The sequence below is a fragment of the Sycon ciliatum genome, chromosome 13 (assembly GCF_964019385.1).
Source record: "Sycon ciliatum chromosome 13, ocSycCili1.1, whole genome shotgun sequence".
Classification (NCBI taxonomy): Eukaryota; Metazoa; Porifera; class Calcarea; order Leucosolenida; family Sycettidae; genus Sycon; species Sycon ciliatum.
The window spans coordinates 10,186,475-10,203,247 of NC_088655.1; the positions used below are offsets into that span (position 1 = coordinate 10,186,475).

Below are 16,773 nucleotides of genomic sequence, written 5' to 3' on the forward strand. Positions count from 1 at the left end.
GGTGGCGAGCGGGATGGGGAGTATGATCGCGTGTTTTGATCATGCATGCTAGCGTACTGCCATTATTGGCCAGTAACTCTGCTAATCGTATGGACAAATATACATGTATGTGCGTGGTGAAAATAGACTTCGGAGTGTGCACTGCACTGCAGCACATGTAATACTGGTACTGTACCAGCTGTTAAGTCGCGATCGAATTTGCCCTTCATTTCCCTGCAGTCTGTACGATCCTGGGAAGCAATCATCACCACACTCACATGTGCGTGTACATGACTGTACATAACCGGCAGGGAGTAGATGTAGTACAAATTACAATACCGGTATTGTACTGCTCTCCGCAAACAACTGAGCATAATCACCTGCTGAAGTCATGTCCGGGGGAAGAACGGGCTAGATCAAGTCACCAGTGTATTGCCGTGATTGCCCCCCGAGAATAAAGAATGACTGACATGCATTACATGTGACGTAACAACTGAACTACATTGTAATAAAATATTATTATTATTTTACTATTGTAACGTTACTTCTGTACAATGTACATTGAAGATGATTTCCTGTTCCTGATGGTGGTACTGACTACTGTATACACGTCATGTATACACATCATGTATACACGTACAGTGTACAGTGTCATGTACATGTATAATAAGAATCAAGGGTTTGACTTCCCCCTGATTAGAATATGCACCGATACTCCGGTTTGTGGACAAACGGCATTTAGCAGATGCGTGGACGTGTGACATCATAACGGCGTTCCCAGCGTATGCATGTACATGTACATGTGCGTTATGACAAGAGTCCCCCTCGGCTCAGGGTCACTTGACTGACTGTTACATTGTACTCGAAGATTAAGTACTATGAAACTGCATCAATGAACTACAGCATTAATAGTACACTGCTGTACAATGACGAACGACTCGTTGTAACACGAGGCCGAGAGGACTATCGTGTGCATTGTATGTTTGCTCCACCCCTAAGCGTTACACACTGACTCTCCAACAGGGCAGCGGGCGATATACATGTACATGTACATGTATATGACCTACTGTAGCTACAATGTATGGTTGTTTTTTTGCAGAGACGCACTGGAAACCACTGGTCTTGCCAAACCGGCTCCACTTCTGCTATATCGTTAGAGCGCAGGCGGTATCCCAGATCTGAGTGGTGCATGTTCTTATCTGGCAAAGTGTGACAGTACATGCTAATCATGCTATCGTATTGGGCAGAATTAGTGCAGCTCCAGCGGCTTATTCACACGTTGTTTGCATCTGCACGCGGGTGCTAGCCATTTTGGGCATCCCACACGCATACAAGATGCGCCTTGCGGGTCCATCTGCACACTGCTGTTACCAGCTAGTGCCGTGTCACACTTGTAGTGCACCACCACCCAGAGGCATAGAGTCCCAAAATAATTATTATTATAGGCTACATAGGCCGTCTTCAATACACATAGGCAGTCTTTATGGATAGATTGATGGATCTTGAAACGCTTACCTCCAAGTAATACAGTTGTGGGGTTATAGCGCCTTCCTACTACACTCCAAACCGGTAGATCTACATGTACATGTACGTCACAGTGCAGTGCATTGCACCCTAGCCCTAGTCCGTGACTACTGCAACAACGCGCGAGTCAAACCCGAGTGCGTGACGTGTCTGTGTTCTGGACCTGGGTATGACCTAATAAATTATGTTCTCTCCGAAGTAGGTAACTGGTTCTTTGCAGATCATAGAATGACCAGTGGCGGCTGAGGCCGCCAGGGCATGGGGTTAACAGGTACATGTACTTGCATGTGGATCTGGCTTGAACGGGGAGAGTTTTGTTTCCAGATCATCAGCTAGTTTCGACAATGGGCTACGAACACGGTGATCAACGGTGATGTACAGTGATGTACTTGTGTGCCATTTACTCGGCCGAGTACACATGGTACATGTACGCCCAAAACTCAGTTCCCAGGCCTACACTGTAACGGGCGTTATAACGCCTCCCACTGGAAGAGAATGGCAAATATTGCTTTTTCAATTTTTTTGCTATCTACATGTACATGTACATGTACAATGCCATAATATTATCAGTAGCTGATAAATAACGCGAGCCCTGACTGCCTGAGTAGCTTCAGCCAAACAGCGGATACAAAGCGATAGAGCCAGCAGAGAATGTCCACTGCCGCACTGCTATTGTACATGTAGCAAGACCTGTGACATGTGACAGGTAGCCTGTTACTGAGTACTGTAAGTAGTGTTACAGCAAGACCAGTCAATGAGTAACACAAGTGCTCCGTGTCATCCAGCCAATAGGCAATAACGTTACCTGTACGAGTGCAGGGTTTTCGGAGGGCATGATTGTCCTCTTCGTGTTTGTGAGTTTTCTGGCCTGCCATGCCCACGCCATTCCGTGCCTGGCAACGCCACTGTTACGCCAGGGCTAGGGGCAGGATGGGCTGGACCTGTTTTATTTACCAACACCCTGTACATATCGAGAACAAAACAACATTTTAGAAGAATCAGAGAATCAATGGGAGGGCCTAGGGAGTTGCTGCTGTGGATCAGAATTTCACGCACAAAAGTTGTTATGCGATCAACAGCCAACATGACGTAAAACTGGTCTCGAGGCTAGTACTGAGCCTACTGGCGCAGAGATGGAGCATCTGCACTGCATAGACCTTACTGGTAGTTTAGGCCAGATTGAGTCCTGTACTAAGTAGTGTGCAGTAAGTTGCAGTAAGGAATAGTTGCTGACATCACTGCACAGTGTTAGACTATCGGACTTGTAATGCGAACAACTGCATACAATGTACAAGTACAGTCGTCCCTCTCTAATCTGGCACTTGTTTATCCAGCACCCTTGCAAACCAGCACACTTTCTCGCAAAACGGATTTTTCAGTTCATTTTCTACGCTTTAATCCGGCACTTGAATTCCGCCTCCAGCAGCGATTTTCTGCAACAAATCACTCAAACTGTACATACGTGTAATTCGATTTTCTAATCCAGCAGTTGTACATGTACATCGCTATCAGGGAGCATTGTAAACATACACAACACATGTAACATACACTTGGGAATATCCTATGCCAGTGCACAGGATATTCCCAAGTGTACATGTACATGTATGTTAAAGACATGCATTCCACAAAGTACTTGGGTTGACACAGAAAAACCCTACGTTTTGACGTACAACACAAACATGTATGTTAATAGGTAGGTCGGGTTGGAGGACAGGATTTGATAATCCAGCACCCTTGTTTATCCAGCAGAAAATGCCGTTGCAAAAGGTGCCGGATTAGAGAGGGACGACTGTACATGTATCTTCCAAGGCAAAATAACGAGTACAGCAGTATCAAGGTGGCATACATACCTGTACATTATACATGTACCCTTCTTCCCTTCTTCGGAGCGAGAGGACTTACACCCGTTTTGGCCGAATACCCTGTATAACAACTGCTCCTTTGTAGCTGGCACAGTATCATTGTTCAGTTGCTAGTGCCTAATGATGGCCATGTGCCGAACGCGTTCAATAATGGAATTGGTTCAGGTTTGCAGTGAGACTGGAATGGGTGTGTCCACCCAAACCTCTTTTCTATTATGAAGCTGGAGGAAGCCTCAAGACTTCTTTTGGCATACATACATGTACATGTACCGATACATGAGGTGCTGCTCATAATTACCCCATTGTCTCTTCTTGCCTCCCTCAGAAGAACATGTGGTTTCATGAGCCTAGGCCTAAAGTGTATTTTTGCACCCCATCAACCAACTCACGCATTTTTACAATTACACTATCAGCTCGGATCATCCATTCGCGCTATGATCCAAGCTTGCAGCCTATATCAATCTTATCTTCTGAAAATTGTAGTCAAGTTGCTGTCTGATGATCGGTTAAAAGCGTGAAACTCAGAGTTACAGAAGAAACGCTTTTCGTCCCTCTCAAGTGTGTGCACCGATACATGTACTTTGAAGTAACAACATACCGGAATACACATGTTGACCATCGAAGACTTTTATAGTGGATCTTTTCACTTAAATGTGCAGTACATTCAATTTGTTGGAAATGCCAAACTAATTAAAAAAATTGATGTCCAGTTCACAGTGTTTTGCTCGCCCTCTTTCTTGTCTGCCATGGCTGTATATCGCTGTTTTCTGTGGGGATAGGACTGTGGCAATGCTTACTGGCAGTCTGCAGCTTCATATTCATGTACATGTACGGAAAGTGCTAAGGGGAACGGTTACTAGCATTCACTAGTTGAGGAGGTGGAAAAGAGAAGAGTCTGAAGAAAATTGACTGCCACCACCAAGATCCGAGTCAGGGACCTTCGCTTTAGGCCAGCGATGCTCCAGCCACTGTCATACCAGCAGAGACCGTTCAACATTTTTCCTCAGACTTCGAAGGAGTGGTCATAGAATTGATAATCTGTGAGTGTGATAACCGACCGCTCAGTGTTCATAGCCGAGGCTTGGAGCAGTCAGTCGTAGTCCAGCACTACCAGTTTCTCAACTCCACACCCAAATTGCCAAATCCGAAGTATGTGCAGGGAAAAAAATTAGAACTCTCAGAATGTCTCTCCTTGCTCCCCCTTATGTTCAGGCTGCCCGTTTTGGAGCCATCAGTTGCCTGATGTAGGGATGTCAGCGAACGCACTGCGCAGGCCTCTGCGCATGCATTGCGTCATCGATTTTTTGAACGTGATCGCGGCCGACAGAGAAAACATGGCCGCGGTCTGTTTGCACCGCTGGGAGTCGTAAAATTACTGTTCTTCTGTCCCCGCGACCATTCAAATCATACGCGATACTCGAGGACCCACGAACCATGCGAACTCACCACGTTCTCCCCGGTCGATTTCTCTGAAAGTTTGCACATCGTGAAACACCAGTATGAGAGGTGTTCAGGCCAATTTTCAAGGAATTTCCCTGGTTGGATCGTTCCAAAATCGGACTTCCATTTCTCGCTCGCGGCCATTTCTTGCGCGATGGAAGCGCCCTGCCCTGGTGAGTAACCAGCATCGCGCTTGGTAGAGAGTTGCTGCAATCAGCTCCCTGATGTCTTCGCTGCCATTGTCAGAAGCGATGGACCATGAATTTGTTGGAGAGTCTCTGGATGCTACTATTCCTCAGCCTAGTTTTCAGCCATTCCGTGCATCTTCTTCGCACGATTTATTTTGCAAAAAAATGAAAGTGTTCATGAGTTTTCTTGTCGGCCGCGCGTAGATGCATGGGCCAGGCTGACCTGCGCAGATGGGCTGCGCAGTGCGTTCGCTGATATCCCTACCTGATGATCGTACTGAAGTAGTAACACGTGAAACTCAGAGTTGCGACACAGTTTCCAATCTCTCTTGTGTAATTATTAGAAATGAATTGAATCACCTTAGGGGCCTTCCGTATTAAAATACCGATATTTATTTAGATATAATAATAATAATAATAGCACATTTCGCGTAGTAGAGCACTAAATAAAGAAATTCAGTATTTAGATATAGCTGCACAAAAAATAATACCTGCCATTCGTACATGTACATGAGTACAAGCAAGAGTCCATAAATGTTTATAAATGTTTATGCACTCTTGGTACAAGACTGGTCCAGGCAGATCGAATAGAGTGCTCAATTGAGTCAATACACAAAACGGGTCAGAGCAATATACAAACACCGGCGGAAGCGGAGGGATATCTAGCCCCTGTTCTACCTTTAGGCCACCCTTTCTTTTTCGTTGTTTAACGTCCGCGCCCGCGTACCTTTTTGCCTCCGACCGGAAAAAAAACAAGAAAGTAGTAGTACCAATAATATGCGAAGTTGTAAATCCATGATTGTGTAGTTTCACAGTGTGCCGATCATGACCTTAAACTTATAATCTTGCCTCCCGGGCATGCCTTTGTCTTGTGTTCTTTTTCTTTTTTTGTTGGCTTTTAAATATCGTACGGTGTGTGCCCTAGTAAAAATCCAGATGTAATGAATTCATGACATGCTAACTCCATGCTATGTACCTGTTTTGTTGGATTCATCAGGCATGTGCTCCAATGTACCATCAAAGAGTGTTGTTCTATGCCTGCAAGTGCCGTTAGACCCAGAAATATTGTATATATCACATGCTTTACTGGTCAAAATGTTTGATTGGGGTTTCCAGTTTTTGGAATGGGCTTTTGTTTTTTTTCCGCCCTCCCGCGTACCTTTTCGCGAAAAAAAGGACGTTAAACAATGAATTAACAAAGGGTGACCTTAGTATCATGTACATCACCCATCAGCTGATCAGGGTCCGGAGAGCGCTCTGATCTGATCTGGGGCGCTAGTTCATGCAGGGACGTACAGTAAGACCTGTGACTAACGACCACCCCTTGGGGCCAGAGAAAGCGGTCTTTAGTGGCAGGTGGTCCTTAGTTAGAGCTTTGCACCGCGCAACCATAATTATTATGAATGTGAGACCGTCCGTGCCTGGCGAAGTGGTCGGTAGTACCAGGCTGGTCGCTAGTCACAGTGGTCTTTAGTTACACGTTTTCCTGTACGAGCAAATGCATTGTTCAACGAAATAATGAAAGCCTTTTTGTTCGTGCTCCTGCTCAAGCCTATCCCAGCCAGTATTGCACAAGTCAGGTACTACAGTTGTGCTCGGTGAAATCCGACCTGCAGCCTGCAGGGCAAGGTTTGCCGCCTCAACTTGCGCGGCCCTTGACGCCCTGGAAGTGGTATGAATGCTGCTGGACATACACATGTACACACCAGTGATGTCTTCGAAACTGGTCCAAGGAGTCAGGTTTGCACTCTGGGTCGGATTTCGGTGAGCACAATTGTAGTAGCACAATCGTGTAAGTACCCCGCTGTTACCTTCAAACAAGTCAGTACTGGTCTAGTGCGCAAAGTCAGGTCAGAATCTGCCTCTTGAGCTCTGTACTGTACCTACGACTGGATTCAACTTTCAAGCCTTGAATTTGGACATCGGAGCTTTGAGCTTCCATAATAACAGTGTCTGCACCTGCCACTGCCATATCTCTGCTCCCTGGGCCTCATACAATCGCCACTTCGCAGCACAATGTGCCATTGCTTGTGGAATGGGATAGTTTACCATGGTGTACAGATTAAGCTTCGCTTATCCACATGTTGACAGGATATTGACAGGTCAACAGGCTAGCAACCTTCACTGCCACACTGTCTGCTGGTCACCTGTCAGGCTGTGCAGCTCCAGCGTCATCTGCCTGTCCAGCATGTACTACAGCATGCAGTGCGCCGCGTGGTCACAGACGGTGCCGACAAGGCAGTCAGTGACCTGGCCTCGCAGACCCCATCACAGGCGCGCTGCTTGGCGAAACACAACTGAACAGCAAACAGCCCAAGTCGCAAAACCAAGACTAGAGTAGAGAGTACTCTTTGCCCAACGTTGCTGTGAAAGAGGACCATCAGAGAGGGTGATTGTTGTTCTGATCTCGACGGCAACATGATAGAGGTGCCATGAAGTGATGTGTTTTACATAATTGCTATCACCCTGCGTCTTCACTTTTCTTTTTACTTGTTATTATCTCGTCCGCTTCTTCGTCTAACCTTTCACATGCTAACCTTATTGACAAAGACTTCTTCGATTTAGGCGAAGGCTTCAGTACTAAGTCTATTTGCTGTGTGTCTAGTGCAGAGATTGGTTTCCCGCACAAGAGAATCTACTGCTACTTTCGATCGAGATTCACACAGATGAACAAAACGGTCAAAAACCGACAGAGATGGTGTTGGCAAAATTAGCATGGAATCGATGGAATGCTAAGCTTCAGTCGTGTTAACAGCGCTTCACTCAAATTATGACCTGGCGAATTCACATACGTTTCTGTTACAGTAATATCAGAGACTAAATCCTCTCCCCGCTCATTGGTATAATAATAATGTATAATTTACTCTATAAAGCACTACATACATGTAATAGCCAGTTGTCCCAGTGCACTGGAAGCCGGCGAACGCGCTCTGTCGCGCGACATGACAACATGATACTTGATAGAACAATTTGTTCTCAGTTTTAAGTTTGTATCATTTTTCGTGTTGCCCACTTCTATAAGTGTGTTGTAGTCTGTTACTATGGTCGCTCATCATAACGATACACACAAATCAAGGCACTATGCAGTCAACCTCAGGTATACAATCGACATGCGAATAACGACTTTTTCGGCCCTGGTAACCATTGGACGGCTTCCTCTAACCTCATGTGTGATCGTGTGTCGTTAGTTGTGGCTAGACTGACGACACTGAAACAGCGGTAGAAAGAATCTGATGATTTGATAAGCGATGCTCATCAGGTCATTTCCAACAACTTACAGTGCTGCTCAACGAACCCCGGCCAAGCGAGTCAATTCGTCAGCTGAGGAATGAGGGTGTTCAAAAGGGAAAAAGGCCCAAAGAAAAAATTGACTGTCACCGCCAAGATTCTAACAAGGGACCTTCGCTTTAGGCCAGCGATGCTCTAACCCACTGTCTACCTTTCTGTTATTGTTAGCTTACAAGTAAGCGGTTCTCAGAGCGCTGTGTGTGTGTGTGTGTGTGTGTGTGTGTGTGTGTGTGTGTGTGTGTGTGTGTGTGTGTGTGTGTGTGTGTGTGTGTGTGTGTGTGTGTGTGTGTGTGTGTGTGTGTGTGTGTGTGTGTGTGTGTGTGTGTGTGTGTGTGTGTAGAAGAAGAATTGAATGTGATAAACAGACAAAGGATGCTTTTCAAAGCTTTAGTATTCGGAATCTGAACATTGGAACTGATGCTCCTTGCCGTGATGCAGAGTCGACAGTCCGGGGCTGTATGTCTCAAACTAAACTTGTCTGCATTTCACCCCACACTATCGTGACATACTGCAGCTCGTGACGCGGATCCGCAGACACAGTTCTGCCTGTCCGCCTCAGTGCCACCTCGCTGGTAGCCTTGTCGCTGCTGCCCATGCGAAGACTGACGCTGCGAGCCACTGACTGCTGACTCAGCTGTCATCTGCCAGTCCATACCCCGTACCCGATGCCCTGTTGGCTGCGCCTCGACCGCACTTTCTTGCGTCCAGGCTGTAACGACATCTCGGTCCTCGGACGGGAGGCAAGCGAGAAGCACTCCAACTGGCAGTTGCTCGAGCCACTCACACACACACACACACACACACACACACACACACCAGAATACAATCATGTAGATAGACACGCGTATCGTCTTATGGATGTGCATGGTGTAGACAAGACGGCAAGACGTCGCGCAGTCTTTTCCCCCGTCCCGACCATGCGATTACGGCCTTCTTGTCCGCAGCGTCCAGGCCACCAAGCCCACGGCGTACTGGCCGCACGCCCATTGAGCCTGTCCGATGCACAAACGCTTGGGCGGTCGCTATGGGCTGCAAATGCTGGGCGAGACTGGGTGTCTGCAGCGTTGGAGGCTACCGAACCCGAGCCTGGCCCGGCCGCATCAGCAGCACTGCTCTCACAGCTCTTGCGTTCCCAATATGAACAGGTTTCTCCAAGATCTTTGTCAGCCTGCCTGCGAGGAAGAAGGAGCTTGGAGAACACTTCTCTCTGCGTTTGTTGCAGCTGCTCAATATCTCTGACCTTTCCTTGAACGCAATCGTTCCCTAAGCTTCATTGACTGGCGGAAAGTCTGTTTGAGTTTTCCAGAAGCAATTGCATCCAATATCTTTTGATCTGCTTCTGAATCAAACAATCAAAACTTGATAATTTATTTGTGATACGATTTGAGCTCGCAGTTCGCACTTGAGCGGTGACCAAAAAGGTGTTTCAGAGGGAGAGAGAGCTGACTCTGGATAGCGGTGACAAGTGCTCAACATGAGAACGTTATTACTTCAGGCCATTGCCTTGGGCATGGTCGTAGCTGTGTGCAGCGGAGTCTCACTTTTCGATAGTAAGATCTAAGGGATATAATTATACAACACTTATATATACACAATCATTGTATTACAAGTTGTCTGAATATTGCCTTAGCCTTGCAACGTACATGACACACAGCGTTGCAACTACATGTACATACACGTATTGCTCCTTCCTTGTGGTGTTGAGCACCCTAGCAATCCGGGATTTCCCATTATTGCAGTCATTACACTTGCTATAAAATGTACTTACTTGTGGTTGCATGGAAGAATTGGAAGAGGATATCATTATGTAGTCAACCTGGCGAATAACTACCCTCGATCGAGCTTGAGAACAAAATGTCAATTGTCTTGTCGTTAATCGCAAGGTTGAAAGTATGAAGTCAAGTGCTAACTTGCCCTGAAGATGGTGTCGTTATTCGCTAGTTGTTGCTACACCCGAGGTTGCTATATCCGAGGTTGTTATTCTCTAGGTTGACTGTAACCAGATATGCTGCATAATACATGTACATGTGCCACTGCTGAGTCTGATGAGGATAAAATTAATGCTGTCGTGATTGGTTCCTAGTTATAATTTTATTTACCATGACTGCATTGGTCAGTGGAAGAATTACAGTAGGAAATGCCTTGGTAACCTCAGCAGTATCACTAGTAGTGGCGCTAGTAGTGGCTTGCTTGTCACGTGTTCGCACCTGATCTAACACAACACTACAATAATTAGTAGCAGTATCATTTCGTCATAGGATACCAGCCAAACTCCCTGCTCCAGTTTTGTATTCAATATGCTCTTGTGTCGCCATGTTCTGTGCAACATGCTCTTGTGTCGCCGTGACGTAACACCAGTCCACACTTTGCAACACCGAAGGTGTTATTTTTTTCAAATAAACACTCGCTACACTCAGGCTGTTGCATTATCAGCCTTTGTCCTAAATGATGGCACGGACAGTAATACTAATACTACAATAGTCTACAAAGCAATTCATGTTGGTTTGTAGAACTTATCGTATTCGAGCAACTGCCGCTTCAAGACTAGAAGGGTTGTCGGCTATCACACACCGTTTGGTGGAGGTTTCCGCTCACACAGGCAAGTACATAACCTGAGCACATCCGACCCTTCCATGACTAGGCATATGCGGATAATGCCGGCAGAACAAAATTGGCAGGATTCGGTACTTTTTCTGGTAAGTTTCACGCATGTTTGGTATGTGGAAAAAGAAATGGAGCAGAATTCGAGGAATTGTCCGCCATACGGTTTGTATGGTTCTGCCAATTTTACTGCTTTTCGAGCAGAATCTGCCACCTTTTCGAGCATTATCCGCCAATGCCTATGGGGACCATGACCCACCTTGCTTCAACTGACAGAATGCTTCACGGGCTAGTTCATAGGCTAGCTCACTGCAGTCATATCTCGCGCTCGTGGATCCCATGACTGCTACATGTACAGTAGTAGCAAGAGCATAATAACGGGGTTACACACACAACAGAGGCGAAAGGCTATGTTGCTGTAACGAAGTTTACGGTTACACGCATTTCAGTGATCATCAGACAGCAGCATTAATTTTACTATCGAATCCTCTACGAGCAGGCCTAGATATTTTGATGCTAGTGTGGAAGTTAGTGCGTATGTACATGTACAACGGGGTTAATGTCAAGAGTCCATAATGCACTCTTGCTAGTATAGTATCAAGAGTCCATAATGCACTCTTTCTAGTTTTGATAGCTGGCCTGGAGGGACAGAGAGCTAGCAGCGGATAGTCGCCGAAAACCGCAGTGTAATTACAACAGCGGATGTTGCTGGTGTCGCTGCGCGTTTTAAAACTAGCGAATTATTTCGCAACAGCTGCTCCCACTGACCAGCCAGTCACATCCACCCCTCTCTCCTCTCTCCAGTCACCAATGGAATCAACTCGAGTAGATGCACGCATGCACCGACCATGATTCTTTTAGTTCTGGAAAGCATGAAGGAACTGCGTCGTTATGCCCTTGCTTGCGACAAGGTGAGAGAAGAAGACCAGATATCGTCAGGTTTACACACTCATGTCGTCTGCGATTCAGGGTCTACAAGACAACAATTACATGGTCTACAATTATTTTGGAGGACGGCTTCAGCTGGGCTTCCCGGGCCGGGGGTAAGACGGATAGGTGGTCCGTCCGTGTTCTGTTCATCGGATCGTAGTCTTTGGCATTTTGGAATGATTGAGAGACGCTGTTCCTACTGTGTCGAGATGTCCGCTGCTATCGTCCACGCCGCGGGGCCGCTCCCCGAGCGAGGATATCGAACAGTGAACAACAACAACAAAACCTGCGGGACACGGGAAACCCCCTTGAATGACAAACGAAGTCTGAAGTTTGAATCGTCCACACGTGGAGCGGATCGGAGGGCTGTAGTTTTGTACATTTGAATGTTCAGCTCCGGTTGGGGAAGAAGAAAACTTAGAAAACACACCATGCCCCTCGTTGTAGTACTAGTAGTGTTTCCAAGTGGTATGCCATTGATGCGTTGTGAGGCAGAGATGGACGTGGAGCTCCGGAGAGCCATACGGTTGTAGCAAACTCGAGGTTAGTCCTAGGCAAGGTTTAGGTGACACCGTTTTTCCAAAAAGGACACCCACTCGAAATAGAGTTATCTCCTCGATCTAAGCGCAGTCATGGTAGTGCATGCGATATACACTTGAGCTACAGTGACACAGGTTGTGCCAAAATATACCGTGAAGAGCGCTTACCGGTGCTACATAATTGTACTTGTTCAGATTAGTCACGTAGTGATCTCCGTGTCTCCAAGTGGTATGCCATTGATGCGTTTTGAGGTCGAGATGAACGTGGAGAGCCATACGGATGTAGCAAACTCGCGACGAAGTTCTCAAAAGACATGTTTTCAAAGCTACCACAAACATTACGAGTTGTTTCAGTGTGTAGATCTACGTGCGGACACTGAAGCTTCTCCAGTTGCTCAATACATAGGTAGCCGAGCAAGTACATGACATTGTGTATGACTGTGTTCTCGTTTGTCTTCTCTTTTTCCTGATTATCATCGCCAGGCAAACACGAACGGTTGTTTGAGGAGAGCGACCCAGCATTAGAAGAATCTGATGAGGAAGTACTCAGCAGGGAAGCACGGCAGTCATCCGGTGAACCCGTTGAGGTTAGTACATTGCATCCGAAGACTGCACAGAACCCTTTTCTGAACTTTTCCACTTGTATCATTCCCGTCAACGTATTGCTGTTTGGGTGAAATGATTTCCAGCCCATGTATATTGTGATGTACCGGTAGCACACACTTGTCAACCGGTTCAGCTTTGGAATGTGTATAGTTACATGGAGGTCCCAGAAACATTGTTTCAACTACCAACCCGTGTAAGAATGCACACGGATGTGAGGCGGGCGTTTCCGTATTACCTCTGGCTTGGCATGTCCTTATGATGGTAGTCTTCTCGGTACGAACTTCACTACGAACATCTGTGTACATGACTGTGGCTGTGTGTGTGTGTGTGTGTGTGTGTGTGTGTGCGTGGGTGCGTGTGTATGTAGGGCCCGAAAGGAGAGCCGGGTCTACCGGGAGAGAGCATTCCTGGGCCCCAAGGTCTTCCTGGAACGCAGGTGAGCTAGGCAGCGTGTAGCTACACTGAGTCATGCACATGCAGACAGACACACATACCGACACACACATACACACATACACGCACACATATACACATGCATACACACAAAACACACACGCACACACACACATGCACACACGCACGCACACACACACACACACACACACACACACACACACACACACACACACACACATACACACACACACACACACACACACACATACACACACACACTGCCTACTCAATCTCCGAACAGCTAGCTGTTTCGACATCGCTAGGTCTCCTCAGCGAAGCTCAGAGCCACTGGCCAAACCAATCGCAATGAAGTTCAGTGAACACAGAGCATTTTTGAACTGATGCAAAACATCTTTGTCTGTTGCATGTACATTTCCTGCACATCTGCACGTAATCATTGCGCAATATGTATCTCCTCCTATGGCTACAATTTTTCCTTTGCCTGATGTCCTAGGGAGAGAAGGGCCAGAAGGGAGAGCAAGGATTCGCAGGACGGCCCGGACCCCCGGGTGAGCCCGCAATCATCAACGTAAGTTTGACGGCTGTGTTCCCTTTTTAGTTTATTTTTTACCACACCATGCCCATTTGTGCGTATGTGTGTGTGTGTGTGTGTGTGTGTGTGTGTGTGTGTGTGTGTGTGTGTGTGTGTGTGTGTGTGTGTGTTTAGAACTGCTAGATGTGCTAGCAGGAAGAAAGAGTGTAGACTTCCACGTATGTCTGCAATTTTTGGCTTGTAGAACCATTCGGAGATGAATTAGCTCCAGACTTTTCCTAGCCGAACTTGGACCGAGTGCGGGCTGTAAAAGCCCCTTTCTTGATTTTGTAGTTTGGAGTTTCTGGACCTTCAACTTCCAAGTGCACATATTGGGTAATGTAAGTCTAGCCGAATTCTATTATTTTTATTGACCATGGATGAAATTCCAATGGACTTGTTCCTCTCTTAGGTAATGATTGTCTCGTGTTCTACTGTAGCTGTGGAAGCGAATAGCACTTCTGAATCCTAACTCTTTTCCGTATTACACCGAGCAGTGTTGCAACCGATGTCTTTTGATTTCTTTCTCCTTCTCTGTGTGTCGTACAGTACCAATCTCAGGTCATAGTTGACCCGTACAACAAGCCCAAGGGTCCCGTGCAGCAAATCCCTGTAGTCGGTCAGCCGCAGATCTCCTACGTCACCGGCCCGCGTGGATCGTCCGGCTCGGACGGACCTCCTGGACCCGCCGTAAGTCATGCCTGAGCTTTCTTTCTACCCCCGGAGTGATTGTTACAGATGTGGAGGCTATGTGAATGACACCATCGCATGTACAGGTAATGCTTTGTATTGAGCAGCAAACCAGTGGATGACATCAAAATGACGTAATGGCACCATGACATGTGCCTTATATTGAACAGCAAACCACCAGTCATGCGGGCTTCTTTCACGGCGCTCTCGTTTTTTGCTCAGTGCTGTGTTATTTCTCTCTCTTTTGTTCTATTGTTTGTTATTGTCGCAGGGCCCGCCCGGAGATGACTGTGCCCCAGGACTTCCCGGATCCCCTGGACAAACGGTATGTACATGTACTGTTGTATACTCAATCTGCGGACGGAACTGTTTCGTCCTTTGTGGACTCATCAGCACAGCACAGAGAAAATGAGGCTGAACCTGATAGCAATGAAAAATAAAATTTCCAAAGCCAGATTTATACCAGGCTTAAATAGGTTTTTCATTTGACCCGACGAGACCACACGCTGCATGCAGACGACAGCACCAACAGATCACCAGCCACACTCCACGATAGCAAGCGTTGTGTGGTCTCGTCGGGTCGAATGAAAAACCTATTACCGCCATGAATTGACGGACCGAATGAAGAGGGCAACGACGAGATATGTACTGTGTCACGAAACCAAGAGTGTGCAGTTCGAATGGGTTGCCGTCACGGTGGATTTGCTGGATTGCATCATTTTAGTGATGTGGCGTGTACAGGCAGGTCTCCTGCTGCATAACTGCAGCTCAGTTGTACGCACAACGCCACTTCCAGCCACATATCTGCACCAAACATGATGTAATCCCGGAATTTCACCGTGGCGGACACCCATCCAAGAGAAGTCAGGAGCTGCATGCTCTGGCTTATACCACTGGCACTGGTAAACTCCAACTACCCTCTGGCTGTCTTTCTGTGTTTAGATCACAGAACAGTGTGTAGCTGCACAAGTCGCCAACAAAAAAATCCTGAGTCATTGGTGCGAGATCGCTCGGTTATCAGCACTACCACCACCGCGCTCTTACACTGCAATTTCAATTGTCGAAATCTCCGAATTTGCAACCTTGATGCTTCATCAGGAAGTATATTTGTTGAAGGTCATGTAGAATAATCGTGTTGTTTCTCTCTTCTCTTTCCTGTGTGTGTGTGTGTGTGTGTGTGTGTGTGTGTGTGTTTGGGTGCGTGTGTGTATGTGTGTTTGTGTGTGTGTGTGCGTGTGTGTGTGTGTGTGTGTGTGTGTGTGTGTGTGTGCATGTGTGTGTTGTTGTGGTGTGTGTTGTGTTCTGCAGGGTCCGCCCGGCGGCCCTGGTTCGCGTGGACCAACTGGCTCCAGTGGAGAACGCGTAAGTCACTGGTGTTGCTGTGCGATCCCCTGGGGTAGTGTGACGTATGCGGATTTCTGTATTCCCAGGTGCGTGCGCCGGTGCCCTTCAAGGGGGGGGGGGGGGGGTCCGGAGGCCTCCCCCGGAAATGTTTCAAAAAATGAAGCAAAATCCTGCATTTCTGAGCGAAAAAAGGGGGTTCCGGGCACCCAGGAACCCATACTGGGCACGCGCCTGATTCCATCTATACCTCCCAAAATGTATGTACAGTGAAACCTGTCTAAGACGACCACTCATGGGACTTTCAAAATGTGGTCTCTGTTACCAGGTGGTCTCCTTATCCAGGGTCAATCGACTGGAAATAACATCCTTAGGTCCTGGTTTTCAGTGGTCTTCCAGGGCAGGTGGTCGCTTTATCCGAGTGGTCGCCTTGACAGGTGTTACTGGACTTGTAACTGGAATTGCGATCTATTTCTTACTCTATTCTAGGAATAACTTAGCTTCTGGTTGCCTGATTTCCATAATCGTGGGCTTCCTGGAAAGCTGTCCGTGAGCATTGTAACAAGAGCCCGTACTCAACGCCACAATGGTCACATATCCAACACCAGAGTGCTTTGAATAGTCCATTATAGACAACGGGCACCGTTTTATGGCAATTCAGTATAACCTGTCAGGGCGACCACTCTGATAAGGTGACCACCTGTCCTGGAAGACCACTACAACTAGGACCAAGGGATGCTATTCCCAGTCAAATGACCCTGGATACGGAGACCACCTGTACACGGGGACTACGTTTG

The 16,773-nt window shown here is 47.0% G+C and overlaps 1 protein-coding gene across 1 annotated transcript in view; it reads left to right on the forward strand.

Moving 5' to 3' along the window:
* The first annotated feature begins 9,356 nt into the window (after nucleotides 1–9,356).
* The window catches only part of LOC135829763 (collagen alpha-1(I) chain-like), a 40,648-nt gene continuing 33,231 nt past the window's right edge, over nucleotides 9,357–16,773 (forward strand). The window contains exons 1-7 of the mRNA XM_065342147.1: nucleotides 9,357–9,831; nucleotides 12,835–12,938; nucleotides 13,325–13,393; nucleotides 13,868–13,942; nucleotides 14,495–14,635; nucleotides 14,907–14,960; nucleotides 15,944–15,997. Of these exons, the coding sequence (XP_065198219.1) occupies nucleotides 9,756–9,831; nucleotides 12,835–12,938; nucleotides 13,325–13,393; nucleotides 13,868–13,942; nucleotides 14,495–14,635; nucleotides 14,907–14,960; nucleotides 15,944–15,997 (573 nt within the window). The 5' untranslated portion in view covers nucleotides 9,357–9,755. The remainder of the gene's footprint in view (nucleotides 9,832–12,834; nucleotides 12,939–13,324; nucleotides 13,394–13,867; nucleotides 13,943–14,494; nucleotides 14,636–14,906; nucleotides 14,961–15,943; nucleotides 15,998–16,773) is intronic.